Genomic DNA, 20307 nt, shown 5'->3' with positions numbered 1-20307 from the left:
AATTGACCTGGAGAACATTGTGTTAAGTGAGAGTAGCCAAACACAGAAAGAGCTAAACCGAGCGTGGTGGCGCACGCTTGTCATCCCAGCACTTGGGAGGCTGAGACAGGAGGATCGCACGGGATCAAAGCCAGCCTCAGCTACTGAGTGAGGCTCTCAGCAACTTAGTGAGACCCTGTTTCCAAATAAAGTATAAAATAGGTCTGGGAGTGTAGCCCGGAGGTAGAAAAGCCTCTGGGTTCCACCCCTAGTACCACCCAAAAATAAACAAACAAAATGCTCAAGCTAGGGAGTATTAGGGACACCAGAGGGACTCCAGATAATGGCAGGGAAGCCTCAGAGAAGCCAGGGGAGGGGAGGAGGAGGAGGAGGTTTATTAATGGAAGAGCTACATTCGATAGGTGTGCACGTGTGGATATGACATTGTTAGCCTGGACGCGCAGCACTGGGAGGGAGGGCGGGGACGGGGCACCAAGTGCTGTGTGAACCTTTGCCATTGTCAGCATCATCTACATTATGATGTGAGACGATGGTGCACCAAAAAAAAAAAAAATATATATATATATAGTCTGTAATTGCCTCAAGATACGTGTGTGTGTGTGTGTGTGTGTGTGTGATGCTGGGGACTGAACCCGGGGGCATTCTACCTTCAAGCCACACCCCCGCCAGCTCTTTTTGTTTGGAAACAGACTTATAAGTTGCTGAAAGCCTTGCTAAATTGTTGAGGCTAGCCACAAACCTGTGATCCTCCTGTCTCAGCCTCCTAAGTATTGGGTTACAGGTGTGTGCCACCAAGCCTGACTATAAATCAAAAAACATTTTTGGGGGTACTGAGGATTGAACCCAGAGGCATTCTACCTCCAAGTTATACCCCAGCCTGATTTTGTTTGGAAACAGGGTCTCACTAAGTTGCTGAGGCTGGCTTCAAACCTAAACAATCCTCCTGTCTCAGCCTCCCATGTACTGACTGGGATGACAAGTATGCGCCACCATGCCCAGCTGTAAATCAAAATATCTAAGACTAGAAAAAGCCACTGTATTTGCCTTCACTTTCCAGGTAACTCGGCCCGAGAGGTGAACTGATCCGCTTGAGGGCAGACGGCGGCCTGGGTTTGGCCTCCTGACTGGGTAGCCTTCAGAAGGGCCTACCCTTTCCTGGCTATGTAGCGTTCCCATCTGGGATGCACCCCACAGCTCGGGGGTTGCGAGCACAGTCCCCGACGTAGTGAGGTTCAGAGGGGCTTTAGGCCACGGCTGGGTCATGAGAGTCGGGACCTCATGGAGGTCACTGCCGGAAGGTTCCATCCACTCGGCCGAGCGGACTCCTGGGGCCATGGGGGTGTGGCCTGGCTGGGCTTGTCTTCTCCTCAGCCTTGCCTCCGCCGTCCCAGCACTGACTGAGCCTTCTTCAGTCTTTCCTTAGGTAACATCCCATTAGAAGGAAGTGAGAGTCCCTGGACAGGTTTCGACCTTACTCAACTGACCACCAGCACCGGCTCGAGCCCGGGCCCCTGGCGGCTGGCCGGGCCAGGAGGGCGGTGGGAGTGTGTGGACGTCCTCTCTCACCATACTCACGGCCACACGCAGGGCACAATATAATCTCCACCCAAGCAGGACAGTCAGGACTGCAGCGCGTGCCAGCGCAAGAGCCCTGGCTTGGAGCCACACGGCAGGGTGACAGGACGGGCCAGTGGTAATAGACGGTTCAAGACAGGGTGAGCTGGTAATCCCAGCATTCAGGAGGCTAAGAGCAGAAGATGGCGGTTTGAGGACAGCCTTAGCTACTACTTAGTGAGACCCTCTGTGACTCGGTGAGACCCGGTTTCAAAATAAAGAATAAAAAATAGGGATGGGGGTGTAGCTCAGAGGTAGACTGCTCCTGGGTTCCATCCCCAGTACTGCAAAACCAACCAACCAACCAACCAACCAAACAAACAAACAAAAAACACACAAGAATGAAGGACTAGACACGGAGCCCTGCCCTAAACCCTGAACCTGGACTCTGCTCAGGGCATTGACTGCCACTCGCATCCCCTTTTAAAAATGGCAGAGGCCCTCATGTGGACTGAGCTGGCCCTGGGCCCCACAGCGTAGCCAGGCCAGAGGCTACGTTGTTAAGCCCAGTCTGGAAGGAAGCGGCCAGATCAGCACAGGCCAGTTTTCAGGAGGTCCCAGGCTACCCGAGTGAGCTAACAGGACGTCCCTCGGCTTCGTGCTTGCCAGAAACCCCGTGTAACCAGGTGTTGCGGGATCCATTTCCTCCCCTGTCCGTCTCCTTGTCCCCGCCTGGGAGCCAGTGCCCCACTCCCTGGGAGCCCCGCTGTGCTTGGTGAAGCAGCGGTCACCCGCCTCATGCACCCTCGAGGCTGGCTCCTCTTTAGCATGGTGGGTTTCAGGGCAGAACTGTCTTGCAGGACGCTCTGCTGTCCTATGCGGCAGCCACTAGACTTGTGTGGCTGCCGAGCCCTGGGCGCGCAGCAGTGAGGCCCAGGAACGGGCACCGCCAGCCTTCAACACATCGGGAGAAGCTCCGAGGCGAACTGGGTCTGAGGTGGCGGTGACCTGAATACCAGGGCAGGGCCTGCAGGCTCCGGCTGACCGCTCAGTGGAAAGCATGCCAGTCCAACCCCGGGGAAGAGGGGCAGAGGCAGATGTGGGCCGGGAACTGAGGCTCCATCAGACGCCTCGAGGCACGCTCAGGAGCCAGGTGGGCCAGCCCTGCTGGCGGGAGCCTGGGCTTGAGGCCATCCCCCTACGTCCACGCTATCAAGGTGACTGGAGAGGTCGACGGCCCATCCCCCACACGGGTGCACCAGAGACCCCACTCTAAACTCCTAGTTTGCTAACGAATTTGATGTACCTTCTTTCCTTTTTCTCCTTTTTGTCCTGGGGACTGAACTCAGGAGTGCTCTACCTCTGAGCTACACCCCAGCCCTTTTATTTTTTGCTTTTCAGCAGGGTCTTGCGATGTTGCCGCGCTCTCTTGGAACCTGCGACAGTCCTGTCCAGTCTGAAGCGATATCCATTTTCTTTTTCCTTAGGTTCCAGCACTGTGATCACAGGTGTAACTGTACGAAGAACAGAGGAATGCAGTAAGGACTATGGGCGCGCTTCCACCCGTTTCTGGTGAGCCCTTTGCGGGTGCAGCCAGAGCCAGGGAGCCGGCCCAGTGGCCCAGGCTACGACCTCCGCCCTCCCGCCTGGGCATGTGCCGGTGAGGCATGATCTGCGGTCCTTCGTTCTCACAGGCCAGGCTGAGACAGAGTCTCAGACACGTGCCGCATCTTGTAAGAGTCAGCTCATCTACTTGGGCCAATTTCCTAACTAAAAAATGGGTATCTCGCGAACTTCCGGGAAGATGGCGACCGAGAAAAGCGGGGCTTAAGAGTCCCGCTAACAACCAATCTCCATTACCACAAAAAGAGCGCCTTTCATAGCCAGAAAACACCATCACCAGAAAAACAAAAAAACCACCAGGCTCCAGAGAGAAAGCGGACTGAGAACAGAGCTCAGGGCCACAGAGGAGACACACGCGCCCGAGGACGCGGCAGCAGCGCCATACTGCCGGCGGCAGCGGCGAACTCAGCGGACGGCTACAGCAAGCCGAGGTGAGCTGATGCGGAACAGCCAGGCGGGATCTTTCGGCGCAGACAGCATTTAAAGCTCCCAGTGGCTGAGCTCAGCACATGCTGCAGGGATTCAGAGTGGAAATCAAAACCAGAGAAGAAAAAATACGCCAGCCTCATGGCCGAGGGCGTGGCAGAGGCGCCATATTGCCACCGGCGGCGGCAGCAGCAGTGAATTCACCGAGTCCAGTACAGCTACATCTACGTACTCAAGAACAGTGAGTCAAATTGCGGGCCACAGAGGAGAAATCCCAGTATTGTGCCTCCTGGGACTTGACCCAGTGAGGGAGTGGTGGTGGCAGAGATATCACACCATAGGAGAGCGTGCAACCTGGCACCCCCCACAGTCTAAAGCAGCCTCTATCGACTCCCTGGGTCGGAGACTCTGTGATACAACCCAGTAAAGGAGTAGTAGGGTCTGAGATAATACAGACTCGAGATCCAGAGCACCTTAAGTGAAGCCATAGTGACCCAAGGGAAGAACCCAGAGAAGGCACAAACCTCCGAAATCATGGGAAAGAGGAATAACACTGAAGTAATGAATGTGCACAACCCCACAACATCAGAACCTGATAAAACAGAAAATCAGAGATTTCTAGAAGATCAAATCAGGAAAATAACTGTAGAAATAATAGAGGTGCTTCGAAAAGAACTCAGAGAGAGCCAAAAAGAGATAAAGGATGCAATTAATGAAGTAAAGGCCTCAATTCAAAGCACAAACAACCGATTAGACCACATGGAGAACAGAATCTCGCTCTTAGAAGATGAGCAATCCAAAAATGAATGCATAGTTTCTAATCTAGAAAAAGATATCCAACAGCAGGAATCTGACATTGAAGAAATATGGGCCCATCTTAAGAGAGCTAACCTAAGAATAATTGGAATAGAGGAGGGAAAAGAAAGTGATACCAAAGGGATCAACAATATCTTCAAGGAAGTAATAGCAGAAAATTTTCCAAATATAGAGCAAGAGGTTGATACACAGATCCAGGAAACTTATAGAACTCCCTTTAGACAGGATCCGAGAAGAGGATCCCCACGCCATATAATTGTCAAAATGACCAATGTGGAAGCCAAGCAGAGAATCTTAAAGGCAACAAAAACAAAGGGCCAAGTGACATTCAGAGGCAAACCAATTAGAATCACTCCAGACTTCCCAAACCAAGTCATGAGAGCCAGAAGGGCTTGGAGTAACATATTCCAAACTCTGAAAGAAAACAACTTCCAGCCAAAAATTTCCTATCCAGCAAAACTTTCTATCAAATTAGATGGAGAAATAAGAAGCTTCCATGACAAACAGAAACTGAAGGAATTTATGTCTTCAAAACCAGCGCTAGAGAAAATACTCAAAGAGATTAACTACAAAGAAGAAATAGGTAACACTCACCAGAACCAGAGAAACAAGAGTTTCCATCTAACAGACAACTAAGATTGGTTATCTGTGGAGATTCATTATTTATGTTAGTCTTTTACCTATCTCTAAATTGTATTGTTTGCCTTTATTGTTGTTAATTTTTAGGATTTCTAGTTGGAATATTAATATACCTTCAGATATAGCATTTGGAAATATTTTATCCAATTCTATTAGTAACTTTTAATTCTGTTTACATTGTCTTTGGATATACAATATTTTTTTTATTTTTTAGGGAGTTTGTATATTCTTCTGTTGCCTGTGCCATTGAAATCATATCCAAGAAATCACTGCCAATTTCAATGTTATGAGGTTTTATGACCCAGATTTTCTCCTAAAAGTTTATAGTCTTAAGATTTATATTTAGGTCTTTTATCTAGTTTGAGTTAATACTTGTATGTGGGATTAGGTAAGGGTCCAATTTTATTCTTTTCCATATAATTATTATTTTTCAACAATATTTAGTTAAAAGATTATTATTTCCACCACCAAATCTTCGTGGAAACCTTGTCAAAAATAACTTGACAATATAGGGAAGAAGTTAGCTCTAGGCTTGTATTTAACTCCAATGGTCTATATATCTGCCTTTAGAACAGTACTACACTGTTTCAATTATTGTAGCTTTATATGGTTTGAAATCAGAAAATATACATCTTCTAGCTTTGTTTTTGCTTCGAGATTGTTTTGGGTATCTAGAGTCCATATTCCATATCAGGATAGATTTTTTTCTGAAAAATAAATATATGATAGTTTCACCTAAAAAAAAGAAAAAAATATTCTCTGGTAAGAAAGAAAGCAAAAAGAATTATTGAAATGTTATCTTTAAGTCATCAAAAGCTTGGTATCAGACAAATGAAACTGTTATGTGAGATTATCATTTTTAATTTTGGATAAATTGCTATAATACTAGATGTCAACCACTAAGCCAAGCATGGGAGGGAGGGATGGGGAGAGAATGGGGTGGGGATCGGGTGGGGGCTGACTGGGCGATGTGTGCATGTATGTCTACAAAAGTTTGTATCCCACTATGATGTATGAATACAGTGCACCAATAAAATAAAATTAAAAAAAAAAATGGGTATCTCCTCTCCAAAGCCACAGAATTGGTGAAAACCTAAGGAAAAGTCCCTGGTAAAATTGAGGATTTTGACTTTAGACAAGATCAACAGGCTGAGCGTGGGGGCGCACCTGTAATCTAGAACTCGGGAAGCTGAAACAGGAGGGTCATAGGTTCAAAGCCAACCATAGCAACTTAGTGAGGCTCTCAGCAACTTAGCAAGACCCTTTTCTAAATAAAGCCAAATGGGGTAGGGGTGTAGCTCAGAGGTAGAATGCCCCTGGGTTCAATCCCAGGAACACACACACACACACACACACACACACACACACACACGCTAATGGGTTTGTCTCTATGGCCTCACTCCACTCTGAACTCTGTCTATACCCGCACAGATCCACTAGGGCTTCAGGAAAGAAACTCCACACATGCCTCTGAGCCGTCCCGGTGCGCCTCAGCAGGTGCCCTACCAAGCCGCAGGCTGGCCTCATGGTGCCTACTGACCCCCAAGGCCAGTACGATGCTCCGGACTCACTCCGGCCGTTTCCCCAGCCCCGTCCTTTACCTGTGCTGAGTGTGAAGGGAGGGCCGGTTTGGTCAAAACAAGACACACGCACACCACCACCCACTCCTCAGGTAAGAGCCACGCACACCACCACCTGCTCCTCAGGACAAGGGCTGGGCACCGCACGTAGGACAGGTGCTGGAACCGGACCAAGGGGCCACATCTTGAGAAGCCTTCCGGTGACCGCAGATGCCCAGCCCATGCCATCACCATGGTGCCAACTCCCGTACGCACCTCTGCCACGCTGCTCCTAGGTACGATCCCAAGAAAAAACTAAGCCAGAGAAAGTGAGAGCAAAATGAAAGACCAGAAGTGAGAGGACTTGGAAAGGGCAGCAGTTCAATAATCCCTACCACTCCCTGCATCCTGAAAACAAGACAAGTAATTTCTGATTGTTCTCATACCCAAAAGCAAAGCCAGTCCACAATAAAAAACAGACATAATCCAGTGCCCAAAACTGGTGATTTATAGAAACCACCTTGGTTTATTTTTTTCCAACAAAGAAAAGAAAAACATGGTTCAGTAACTCAGTGTTGGGACGTTGGCAAATACCGTCTGCGTCATTCCGAGTGGTGCTCCTGGCCGCGAGCCGTGGCGCCGGGTCTCCACAGCCCCGGGAGACAGGAACCAGGCGCCCGGCGCGGCGGAGGGCTCCGGGAACACTGGCGTGAGGGCGCGGGTGCGCCTTGCTTGTTCTTGGCATCGTTCATCTGAATTATTAATTTTTGGTTTCTGAAGTAAACACTGTTGCTGAGAGGAAAGTCACATGATCAGCAGTACCCAGCTGGCGGGGACACCTCCCTTCCTAGTCAGGTAGCTTTCCCCAAAAAACCCGCTTTCATGATTTCTGTTGCGGTTCAGAAAAGTAAGGAGAATTATTTCAAGTATTCAATTCCTATCAAAAATTGGTATCAAAAGTAATAAAGGACCTAATTCCTTAATTCCATGTTTTAAAAAATAGCTTAAGAAGCAAGAGGCCCGGCCCTTTACGTGTGCAGACCCCACAGCACGGCTAGAGTTTCTTGAGACACGGTGGTGAGGGATCTGTGTTTAGCACCTCGATTATCGACCTTAACGTTGGAAACGTCTCTGATACAGATGGGAGGGTCTTGTAAGAAGGCGAGATGCTGAAAAGGAGAAACAGACATGCTATGAGATGTTCTATTTATTTACTTTTTGCGGGTCTGGGGATGGAACCCAAGGGCATTCTACCCCCGAGCTACACCTCCAACCCTATTTTTATTATTTATTTTGAAACAGGTTTCAGTGAGTTGCAAAGGGCCTCACTAAGTATCTGAGGCTGGCCTTGAACCTTTGACTCTCCTGTCTCAGCCTCCCAAGTGCTGGAGTTACAACTGTGCGCCCCATGCTCAGGAAGGCCAGGCTTATGGCACACTTATTCCTGCAACACATTCACGTGCCAGCACCGTGTGTGTGTCACCAGCACCATGGCCCTTCCTGGCCAGGCTTTGGGCCAGGCAGCTCGCATCCTGAGCTGCGCAGGGCTCAGCCCGGGCTTCGGGGAAGCTGCCCAGGCCACGCAGGCTGGCTCTGGAAGAGTGGCTTTGGCCCGGCACCGCCCTCCCCATCCATCCTGACTCAGCACAGGGGCGGAGCTGAGTGGGCTCAGGGTGGCCAGGTACACTGCGAAACGCTGACCCAAGCACAAGGTCAGCTGCCATTGTCCCCCAAAACTGATGGAAGAGTCACACTGAAACCATGTAAGAAATGGAAGCAAAACCCTCGACAGTGCGCTCACATTACCAGAGTGCGTATAAATCAGAAAACCCCAAGGAGAACCGGAGACACAAACGAGCACACCGGGCAGACGCGGGGCCTCCCACTTCTCACGGCACAAGCGCCCGCGAGGAGCCAGTCCCGTCCGCGGGTGAGATGGAAGGACGAGTGCGGGCCCAGAGAGGGCCAGGCCTCAGCCTCCTCGGCCTCGTCCGCTGGCGGCGCTCGCTCACTGCTCGGCCTGTCTGGGTCTCCGTGGCTCTGCACCGCCGGGATGCAGCCCTGCACACGAGCCCAAGGGCGGAGCGAGGTGGAGGGGCATATCAAGGGCGCACCGGCTCCTTTCACAGCTCTCTCCTTGTTTCTGGCTGGCCTTTCGCTGCTGCTCTTAACTCACTCCGCAAGGGCTCTAGACCACGGCAGGACACGCGGCCTCGGGAAGGGGACTCAGGGGATGCGCGGCCAGGCCCACAGCTGCGGGGCGGGAGCACACGCCACGCTACCTTTTCAGGTTCATCCAGCTCTTGGCTATTCTGCTGAAGGCCTCTGAGCCGGGGGCCGTCATGGCTTCAAAGTCGACCAACTGGAAGAGAGGCGAGGGAGGGGCTGAGAGGAGGCCAGCCGGCTGCGGTCCCCAACAGCAGGAGCAGAAGCCACAGGCGCCCCGCGCCGCCCACCTACCTTCCCCTTGGGGATCTTCCCCGCCACTTCCTTCCCGCTCGCCATCAGCGCTCCCACGATGACGGAGTAGGCGATCACACTGGCCAAGGAGGAGGAGTCAGGGGGGCCACACGCAGCCCCCCGCACGCCCGCGACTCCCCACCGCGAGCACCAGCTCTCAGTCGCACTTAGAATACTTTGCTTTTGATTATGCAGCAGTTTACTACTAAGATATTTACTGATTTGCTAATTCAAGCGGAAATGTCACCAAGAACTTTCTGAGAAAAAAAGTGTTTTTATTTATTGGTTTTCTTCCTATTTGCTTTTTTGTTTTTGAGAAATAATAAGTTATAAAATGTGTTCATGCCGGGCATGGCGGCATACACTTATAATCCAGTACTTGGAGGCTGAGACAGGAGGATCCCAGGTTTGTGGCCAACCTCAGCTACTTAGTGAGGCCCCCTGCAACTCAGTGAGACTGTTTTAGAATAAAGACTAAAAAATAGGCTGGGGGTATACCTCAGACATAGAATGCCCCTGGGTTCCATTCCCAGTTCTGCAAAACAACAACAACGACAAAAAACACATGCCCACATTTTTTTTTTGTTGCTGCAATACTAGGGATGGAACCCAGGGGGTACTCTACCTCTGAGCTACACCCCCAGCCCTATCTTATTCTTTATTTTGAAACAGAGTCTCACTGACTTGGGAAGGGTCTCACTAAGTAGCTGAGGCTGCCCGTAACCCAGATCCTCCTGTCTCAGTCTCCCAAATACTGGGATCACAAGTGTGCACCACCATGCCCAGCTCTACTTATGTTTTTAACAATTTTCTTGAAGCATAGCTTTAAAATTATATATATATATATATATATATATATATATATATATATATATATATATATATGTCAGGTGTGGTAACACAAGCTTATAATCCCAGCACATGGGAGGCTAAGACAGGCAGACTATAGGTTCAAGGCTAGCATCAGCTACTTAGTGAGGCCCTGGGCTCACCTTCCATTTATCTTAGGAGGTAGAATGCCCCAGAGTTCAATCCCCAGTATACTAGTATTGGGAATGGCCTAGGAAGATTTGAGAAAGTTATGATTATTAATATATTTCAAAAATTGGGTGAGGGGCAAATCTGTGCAAGGACTGGTTTCTGTCTAAAAGCAGGCAACTATTCCAATGTAAATTAACCTAGCTAAAGGTAACTGGCAAGTCAATAGGAGAGGGGAACTAGGCCTTTCTCTATCTGAAGACAGACCTACATGATTGGATAAGCCAGCTAAGATGGTAGGAGGGGTCGACCTTCATGAAAGGAGACACCTGGCCACACCTTGCTAGGGGAGGTATCTTCCAGAGACATTCACTACATCAGAATTACGCAAACAAGATGGAGGTCATGGGTATAAAAATTCTGGTCCACGTGCTATATCTTGGGGAGTGGTGAGTTGGCCCGGGCCACCCTCCCCCCTCACGCCATTTTGGCATAGGGCTGTAACTATTTCCTGTATTTCTATTTTCTGTATTTCTATCTTTTTAATAAATCTTCAGCAACTGTCCAAACTATGCATATTTATTCTTAGCTTAGGACAAGAACCCGCGGTTTTTCTGTTTTTGGTCATTTTGGGTTTTGTTATGGGTGGTGAATTGGCTCAGACCACCCACCCCCATGCCATTCTGGCATGAGTTGTAACTATTTTCTGTATTTCTATCTTTTTAATAAACTTCTTTAAATCTTCAGCAAGTGTCCGAGCTATGTATACTTATCCTTAGCTCAGGACAAGAACCCGCGGTTTTTCTGTTTGTGTGGTTGTGTTGGGGGAATTATTTCTCCCCACACACACCGAACATATTTCACCGTAACAATATATACAATAAAGTTTATAATTATAAACATACGATTCTTATCTTTTTTGTATGTGATCCTAGGGATTAAACCCAGGGGCGTTTTACCTCTGAGCTTCACCTTCAGCCCCATTTTATTTTTATTTTGAAATGGGGTCTCGCTAGGTTGCTGAGGTTGGCGTTGAACGGTGACCCTCCTGTCTCAGCTTCCCATGAACTGGACTTCCTGGGGTGCACCACCATGCCTGGCTTATGCATCCCATTGTTAGGTATAGAAGTACTACTGGCCTCCTAAGAACAAAAGCAGAGGAAAGGCAGCAGTCTGACCTCGGGGCGCCGGGGTACCTGTCTGGGGGCCCCGCCTGTGGGCAGAGCCTGCTGGTCAGGCCTCTCCTGGGCAGTGCAAGGCACCAGGTCCTGGAGACGCCGGGGTCTCTGGGCAGGGTACCTGCCTGGAGGCCCACAGCCGAGTCTGCTAGTGCTGCCCCAGGCATTGGGAGGCACCCGCTCGGCTCCTGGCAGGAGAGCTGGCTGACACCATGGCCCGGCGGGGCACCTGTAGGGCAGCCTCCGAGGGCTGCCTTCCAGGCCAGGTGCCATTGTCAGCACAGCAGAGGAGCAGGAGGGCTGGGGTAGGGTGGGGGCTCACAGGGGAAGGAGTAAAGGAGGGAGGGAACGGGCAGTAGGGACAGGGCCTCTCCACTGAACACTGGAGCTGGAGGCGGGGCAGGAAGCAGGAGGGGCGGGAGGCTGCCATCTTCGCGGCCTGTGTGCCGCCGGCCCACCCGTGGCCTGGAGGGTGATGCACTCAGGCCCTCCATCACGCATTCTGTGCACATACTGGGAAGCATTACGCTGAAAACCCACGTTTCTGTTTTACCAAGGCCTTTCAAATACTCTAACAAACTTACTGCCACATTTAGGAGAGTTTTACTTTCTACAATATTAATTAAAGACATTAAAGTGTGTTATTTTATTATTTATTTATTTACTTTTTGGTGGTACCGGGGTTCCTGGAAGCCCTTCTACCTCTGGGCTACACTCCCAGACCTATTTTTACATTTTTATTTGGAAACAGGGTCTCTTAAGCCAGCACACGTGGCTGGCTTCGAACCTGGGCGATCCTCCTGTCTCTGCCTCCCAAGCGCGGGGATTACAAGCGTGCGCCACCACGCCCGGCCTAAAGTATGTTATTTTAGCCAAAACATCTTAAGTTCAAATGCGTGTACTCTACACCATTTACACAATTCACTGCACAAAGTTCTGGGAAAGGAAAGGGAAGAGAAAGGGAGCTGCAGACACACCCTTGTGAACAACTCCCGTGTGTTCACAGCACAAGGAGCAAGGATTATCTCATTAAAACACAGTGCGGAAGGAAGTGCTGCTGATGCAAAGTGAAACTACTGCTAAACAAATAAGGCCAAAGGCAGCCAGTGCCCAGTAACCAGAGGAGGGGACGGGCAGGGAAAGGGGCGGTTTGGGGGCCGCGGAGGCCACTCCCAGCACGCTCAGGCACTCTGCATTAGGTCTTCTATGGTTCTTTTGAGGACATGGTAGATCAAAGAAGTGATATTTTTGCATGCATTCTTATCATTTTTTGGTATAATTGGGTACCTATACCTGTATCAGGAAATAGCTAAAAACATTTTAGAATGTAAAAAAGCCTTAGTCATAGGCTAGCACTTACCTAGATCCTCGAGAGAGGGGCATTAAATTATAAAAGTAATAAACCAAGGATAAAATTAGGTTGCAAACAGCGTCAGCCTCCTGGAAGAAAGGACACAGTTCAGGAACTTAAAGACCAGACGCCAACCCACACTCCCTGCCGTTCATATGGGAGGGCAGCTCAGCTCCGCACACGCTGGTCATCTATCTGTTTTTTGTGGGTTTTGTTTGTTTGTTTGCGTGCACGTGTGATACTAGGGGGTGATCTATCTCTGAGATACAATGAAACAGGGTCCCACTAAGCTGCTAAGTGGCCGAGGCTGGCCTTGAACCTGAGGCTGGCCTTGAACCTGTGATCCTCTTGTCTCAGCAACTCAAGTGCTGGGATTACAGGTGTGCACCACCACGCCCAGGTTCCTCCTTACAATTTTATTATTAATTTATTTATTTTTGTAAACTAGGGATGGAACCTGGGTCATTCTACCTCCGAGCTACATCCCCAGCCCTATTTTTTTATTTTTAGTCATATTTTTGAAACAGGGTCTCACTGAGTTTCGAAGAGCCTTGCTAAGGAGCTGAGGCTGTTCTCAAACCATGATCCTCTGGTCTCCACCTCCCGAATGCTGTGATTACAAGTGTGCACCACCACGCCCGGCTCCAGTTACAATTTTAAAAAGCACTTATCACAGCCTAATCTGCTCACATGGGCTCTTGCATGCACCTTCTCTCTCCTCTCTCTCTCTCTCTCTCTCTCTCTCTCTCTCTCTCTCTCTCTCTCTCTCTCTCTCGGTGCTGATGATTAAACCCAGGGCCTCACACGTGCCACCGCCCCAGACCCTAACATGCCTTCCGATCAGCTCCCTCCCTTGGCACTGCGGCAAGTGTCTTTACTGGGCCCCCTAGCCTTAGAGGCTTAATGGAGGAAGAGCTGACTGCCAGGGAAACGAAGCGACTTGTCCAGGTGGCGTTGTGGAGCGTGCTCAGGCACAGACCGGAGGGCCCTGCGCGCCAAGGAACGGCGCCAGATTGCTCTGCGCTGCCATCACTGTGGTTACTGAACAGGCCGTTTCTGCCCATAAGAATACTTAAAAAGAGACATTTACAGCTCACATAGGTACTTGTAGCTTCAATTCAATCTGATGTCAGGCCTAAGAGGTACGATCTCAACGAAAGGTGGGGGCTTTTAATATCTGCAAAAGGTTTGCAGAGGAGTGGGAGCTGGAGAAAGAGAAGCCTACCCCAAACTCTGACGAGAGGATCAGCACTTTCCCCTTGGCCGTCAGGTCTTTATACAGCGCATCAATTTCAGCGTGGTACAACTGGGTCCTCTCCTCTGTCGTTTGAGTTTCCACGGAAAACAGGATATTGCCCACTCTGAAAAGACAGCCATGGCATCAAAGGCACGTATCACACAGCCCAGCCAGCCACACACACACAGTTCAAAAAGGAGAAGCCACAGCAAAACCCAAAGCGCACAGCACAGCACGGCAGGTCTCCCGCACGTGCCTCTCCAGGCCCCCTCCCAGGGCCGCGGGTGGGCCGCCTGCCCTGAGTCCGGCCGCACAGCGTCCTCAGCACGAGCTGAGACAGCGTGTGCAGCTGCGGTGCTGAGGAGCAGAGGCTTGGTGCCTGTCCACTCAAGGTCAGCGGTGAGAACTCGTGGAAGGAAGCCCGGCCTAGCATTCCCTTTGGAGGGAAGCATCTTTAGTGGGAAGGTACTCTGATAAGTGTCTGGATGCCGGGCGTGGTGCCACATGCTTGTAATCCCAGTACTACGGAGGCTGAGACAGGAACGCAAGTTCACAGCCAGCCTCTGCTACTTACACCCTCTGCAACTTAGTGAGACCCTGTTTCAAAGGAAAGAATAAGAACATAGGCCCCAGGGTGTGGCTAGAATGCCCCGGGTTCACCCCCAGTGCTGGAAAAAGAAAAGTGGTTTAGAGACCTAATGATGAGGAACGTCCACGAAAGCTGGAATTTGCAGCCTGGTGTTTCCTCATGAAGGCCTGGGTAAGTTCTGGCGAGAACTCACGGGCTGGCTTCTGTAGCCTGTGAGTCAAAGCCAGAGCCCGAGGGGCGGCCAGGCTGCACCCGAGTGGCCAGACGCAGGAGCGCTGCCATCGGGCCAGGAGTGCGGATGGCTGGACAACTCTGGCCCGAATCAAGGGCTATGGGGCTCTGAGAGCAGAACCATGGCTCTTGACAGCCTCCCCACCTCTGTACTGTGTGTGGTGCTGGGCTGAGCCCAGGGGCCTTCTACCTGGGCATTCTACCCAGCCCTACTTTATTTTTATTTTAAAACAGGGTCTTGCTAGGTCGATGAAAAATCTCACTACTTGCTGAGGCTGTCCTCAAACCTGAAATCCTCCTGTCTCAGCCTCCCAAGTATTAGGATTATAGGTGTGTGCCTTGCCTCCCAGGGCCATGCCTGCGCTCACTGGCACCTCGGCGGCCAGCCCACGCCTGCGCTCACTCACGTGCATGCCAGACACCTACTTGTCCCCCGTGACCGTAATCGTGAACCCATCGTGCTCCTTTCCCTGGTCTTTGAGGCTGGGAACCTTCGTGTTCACAGTGAACCCGTCCTTCGTTTTGGTATTAAACTGCTTTCGGGGAGAAAGAAAATCCATGTTACTGGTGTCTGGTCCACTGAAAACTCAAGGGCCACTCTGGGTGCTGACCCAGCTTGGGGGTGTCTAAGCGGCATCTCAGAGTCTCCTGATGGGCTCAGGAGACCAGGAGCCCTGTCCTGGCAGAGACGGAGCACCCTTCCAGCCCTCAGGCCCAGGTCCCAGCCCAGGCGGACACAGGCCCTCCCAGGGGCTGAAGCGGCCTCTCCTGTGCTGCCTTTCCCAGCGTACACATCAGTACACCCGTTAAGCCCCTGAACACATCTACGGAGTGGGTAGGGGCTTCAGAGAGCACAGGTTCCAGCACCAGGCTCATCTCAGGTCACTCGTGGAGGCTGGCTCGTTTTCCCTGGTTACGGGTCTTGCTTCTTCGCTCCTCTGCTGACCCTCACGGCAGGCGCATGGCCTGGCTCACGGCCCAGGACAGGACCGCTCCCACCGCCCAGGGGCCTGCCCTGGTGTGCAGACGCCCACCCACAGCCAGTAAACAGCCTTGGCAGAAAGCTGGAGTGAGCAAAGGCCCCTCTGTCCATCTGTGTCTGAGCACAGCTGCCCCGCAGGGGCCCAGGGCTGCAGGTGCTGTGGAGAGGGCGACTGTGCTCGCTGGCCAGAGCCAGGCTCAGCCCTAGCACTTCAGTGCCCTCCAGTTTCTGCAGTAATGGCCGCCTCACAGATGCGCTGTCCTGTTTAAGTCGAATGCCAGTATTTTATTTCATTCTGGTTATTCCTCAGAAGGTGCTTGTATAACTGATTTTGGATATCATGTTTCTAAGTATTCAAACAACGGCATGCTGATAAACGTGCACTTACTTAATCAGTTACTTTAACAGTGCTGCTGGCTTCCCCTCAAAACTCCACTACAGTTTTGATGATAAACTTACCTTCATAATTGGAAGAAGGTCTTCTACTCTGTGTACCTTTTCCAAAGCTTCTCTAACTTCCAACAATCCTTTAGGATTATTAGCTCTTAAAGACAAAGAGAGGAAGGAGGGAGAGGGCAATTGAAATTGATGTGGAGATGGGTAACTGATCTGTCACTAACTCTGATTTAGATAGATGCTCCGATCGCAAGCAGCTGGATAGCTGTTCTCTATCCTCGGGTACCACACTCATGGATTCAGCTGACCCAGAAATCAAAACTAGGTATAAACGACTGCCTCTGAGTCAAACATGCACAGGCTTCCTTGATAACACTCCCGACAAGACACAGTGTGGCACCAGCTGTATGTGAGAACTGCACATTTCACGGAAAGGACCAAGCACCCTCGGTTCTGGACCTGCCGGTCTTGGAGGCAATTCTCCAGGGATCCTGAGGGGCGGCTGGATGGCGGGCCACCTAGCACTCTAGATGATGGGTTCCGGACTGCGACGAGGACCAGGGAAGCAGCAGCCCATCTCCTGAGAGCAGGCAGGTGTGGGCGTGGGCGTAGGTCTGGTCCGGAAGCTGCCACCCTAGCCCACTCTGCCCCTGGAGGTGCACGTGTTTTGTTTTTTTTTTCTTTCTTGGTGGTACTGGGGTTCCTGGAAACCCTTCTACCTCGGGGCTACACTCCCAGACTTATTTTATACTTTTTATTTGGAAACAGAGTCTCTTAAGCCAGTGCGGCTGGCTTCGAACCTGCGCGATCCTCCTGTCTCTGCCTCCCCAGCGCGGGGATTACAGCGTGCGCACCACGCCCGGTGGAGTGCCCGTGTTTTTCTTTCCCAAGTTGCTTAAATGAAAGTGGCGAGAAATTTTTATGCCAATGCTCTATGTAGTTGGGGATCTTTAACATTCACTCCCTAATAGACAATGAGAAAACAGACTGGGAACGCACAGCACTGAGCGGGAGGCTGAGGACACCCGCAGATCCGGGCTCCGCAAAGCTGCCAGAAGATGAGCAGGGCCCTCCAGAGCCATGTGCGCAGCGGAGCCACAGGGCACGCGGCCTTTGATTCAGCATGTTCAGTCTGTGGATGGCAGCGGTACTGCGGACGGAACCCAAGCGCGTTCTACCTCTGAGCTACATCACCAGCCCTATTTTATTCTTTTATTTTGAAACAGGGTCTCATTAAGTTGGGGAGGGCCTCACTAACTTGCTAAGGTGGCCTCGAACCTGTAATTCTCCTATCTCAGCCTCCCAAGTACAGGGATTACAAGTGTGGGCCACTAAGCCTGGCATGTTGCCATATTTTATAAATAGAACAAAGGTAAGATTATGAAATCAATCTATTACTATGAAGGAGAAAACTGAAGACTTACCCATGATAAACAAGAATTCTATCTTTAATAAAATGAAGTATTTTCTCAAAATATTCCAGATATCTCATATTAATCACCTGACCCCTGAAAGGCAGAAATGATAATGAAATTAGCCATTTTTTCACAAAAGAGCGTGTTCAAAGCAACATCTAGGTCAACCCAAAACACTAAGAACTATGAGAAGAATGCAGTAGGAAAGGTCTGGGAGAGCCGGTGGTCCAGCGTGGGGCCAGCTAAGTGTCAGCTCAGCAGAGCCGCTCTGCCAGGAGAGCCGCTCTGCCAGGGAAAGGCTCCTGGCCAGTTGCAGACGTGCCCCAGCAGGGAAGCCGGGCTCCGGCAGCACGGCTCACCCGCACCATGCCTGGGTCTCCCTGCCGAGCATCGCCTCTTCCCTCGCCCCCGCCTGCTGCCTCTCACAAATCTGTTCATCTTGCCTGGGCTACAGTGACCATGCAAATGTGCAGACCTGTCCACGTCACTTCTCTGCTTGCAGTCCACCAGGGCTCGCCACTGTCTCCAGGGAAACAAATCTCTTGGCGTGTGGCGTACGGTAGATGATCTCTTAGTGTGTGATGCACAGTAAATCTACTAGCACGTGACGCACAGTAACTTACATTCTGGCTCTGCCTTTCCCAACACAGACCTTTACTGTGTGCCCCTTATTTACTCAGAGGGCAGCTAAGCGCGTGCCAGGAGGGAAGAGGTGCGCCGCCCAGGGAGCCAACCTGCAGAGCTGCTGTACGGAGCATCCTCGGCTCGCGGCCTCACCCTCCGCGCTCCCGGGGAGCAGGCGCAGTGACCGGCCTGTTACTCTCCGAGCCGAGTCCTTTCCCTGCCACACAGACTTATGGGGGGGGGGTGAGCACGGCACTCTCTGCCCAGTTATACTCTGTGACATTTGAGAGCCCTTCTGGCCTGCGGTCGAGGCACAAGCTGCCAGTCCACCCTGCAGTCGCGCTCTGCACCCATGGGCAGAGCCAGGAGGGACGGTGCTGTGCGTGGCGCCCTGTCTGCAGCTGGCCAGCGGGTGGGCAGCAGTGGCCCGTGCAGGCCCAGGGTTGACCCTGGCCAAAGCCGCCAGGAGAGGGGGTTGTTCCCGGGCTCCAGGGCCCATCTGCCAACCCAGGAAAGAGCCATCAAAGACTGGTACCTGATTAGATTGATGTGGTTGTTAAAACCTCTGCTGAGGCTTCGTGCTGGCATCTGGTCCAGCCACAGCACAGGCTGGTCAGGGTCGGCGATCCTATAAAACAGAGTTCACGAAAGAGGAGACTGTGAAAACCCAGATGTGCCCAGAAACACTCAAAATAGAACATGCACAACTGCAAAGGTGAGGGCAAAGCAGCCACGAACTTGTGACATCTGACAATGTGACACAAGCCTGCACACTACCGAGACCTCCAGAGGACTGAGCACAGAGCTGCAAAGGCCTACGCCAGGCAAGGAACTCCAAAGACACCCTCCCCAGGGGAGCTGTCAGCTGGAAACGGCCATCACTGAGTGTGTGTGTGTGTGTGTGTGTGTGTGTGTGTGTGTGTGTGTGTGTGTGTTCCTGAAGATGGAACCCAGGAACTGAGTTCCTGAGTTCCATAGTTCCTGAGCTATACCCCTGGTCCTATTTTTAGTTTTTTAATTTGGAAATAGGATCTCACTAAGGTGCTGTCAGCCTCATTAAGTTGCTGAGGCTGGCTTTGAACCTGCAAATCTCTTGTCTCAGCCTCCCACGTACTGGGATTTCAGACATGCGCCCTCAAGTCTGGCTGGATTGACTGTAATTTGAAGCAATTTCTGGCAAACTTTAGAGAGAGAAAACGAACTTCTAGGACCTGTCGCCAGTGAGCACAGCGATGCTGGCTGGACCCTGCTGCAGAGAAGAGCCCGCCGTGCGAGGACGGCCCGTGGGCTCACGTGCACGAGTGCCCTTACCGTCTCCACTTCACAGCGATGTCAAACATGTCTCTCCACTGCATCAGCCGTGTTTTCCCGTTCATGCGAACCTTCGAGTTGGTCCACGTGCGCTGAACAGCCTGCATGACTTCCAGTGCCGCCAAGCCCATGGCTGAGGGAAACAAGCACAGAGAAGACAGGTTTGAAGGGCGGCTAGGAGGGCGAGTGCCCTGCCTCGGGAGCCTTGGCCATCACTCAGCAGCTAGCATGCAGAGGATCAGAAGTCCTGGCGACGCAGCAAGACCAAGGCATGTTTTAGTCATGACGGTCCTAGTGAACTTAAACCACGCTGATCCCCCAGCTCTGCCCCTTGTGAGGCAAGCGGAGGCTCCGACTCTTCCTCTGCAAGCCCCTGGGCCGGCGTGGCCTGCAGGGAGGACTGGGGTGCAGGCTACACCGCCATGATAGCAACGGCACAAGGCCAGGCTGCAAGATGAGAGATAAGAGGCGTCTGCCTTCAGAATCGGTACGGCGCGCTCCACGTGCTCTGTTCTGGTCGTGTGAGCACAGCACTCAGTTTTCAGAGACGCAGAGCGTGGTCCAAGCCCCCTGCTCTCATGCCAGGAAGAGTTCCGTTTCAAGAGCTTCCAGAATACCTCTGTGTACTCTCTTGTTTGGCAGGAAACCAGGCGTCTCGTACTGCATCAGTGATCCCAGGCGATCGGCTGCGCAGATCAGCTCCTGCACCTCAGGCTTGTAGCTCTCGAAACTCTGATGTAGCACGTCCCTGCAAGAAACACCACACACGTGGGAAGGGTGTCCACTGCGGACACTCGGCCATCCGGTCCCTACAGAGCAACCACGCGCCAACTAGAACGTCCAGAGGCCAAGACCACACGGACCCTCGTACCACAGATCTGCTATCAGCACACTACGTTAGATTCCTCACGTCAATGATCCTATTTTCTATTCCTAGG

The 20307-nt window shown here is 51.4% G+C and overlaps 1 protein-coding gene across 1 annotated transcript in view; it reads right to left on the bottom strand.

The window, feature by feature from the left end:
- Positions 1 to 7671: 7671 nt before the first annotated feature.
- TTC13 (tetratricopeptide repeat domain 13) overlaps positions 7672 to 20307 on the bottom strand; it is a gene marked incomplete at both ends in the record, with an annotated part of 43651 nt that continues 31015 nt past the window's right edge. The window contains 11 exons of the mRNA XM_080717248.1: positions 7672 to 7786; positions 8900 to 8979; positions 9078 to 9156; positions 12594 to 12673; positions 13810 to 13945; positions 15068 to 15177; positions 16083 to 16167; positions 17444 to 17527; positions 18594 to 18686; positions 19370 to 19502; positions 19987 to 20117. Of these exons, the coding sequence (XP_080573374.1) occupies positions 7672 to 7786; positions 8900 to 8979; positions 9078 to 9156; positions 12594 to 12673; positions 13810 to 13945; positions 15068 to 15177; positions 16083 to 16167; positions 17444 to 17527; positions 18594 to 18686; positions 19370 to 19502; positions 19987 to 20117 (1126 nt within the window). The remainder of the gene's footprint in view (positions 7787 to 8899; positions 8980 to 9077; positions 9157 to 12593; positions 12674 to 13809; positions 13946 to 15067; positions 15178 to 16082; positions 16168 to 17443; positions 17528 to 18593; positions 18687 to 19369; positions 19503 to 19986; positions 20118 to 20307) is intronic.

This window comes from Muscardinus avellanarius, assembly GCF_963383645.1.
Source record: "Muscardinus avellanarius genome assembly, chromosome: 20".
Lineage (NCBI taxonomy): Eukaryota > Metazoa > Chordata > Mammalia > Rodentia > Gliridae > Muscardinus > Muscardinus avellanarius.
Note: the sequence above shows the minus strand (reverse complement) of the source record. Positions and strands in the feature narration are given on the sequence as shown.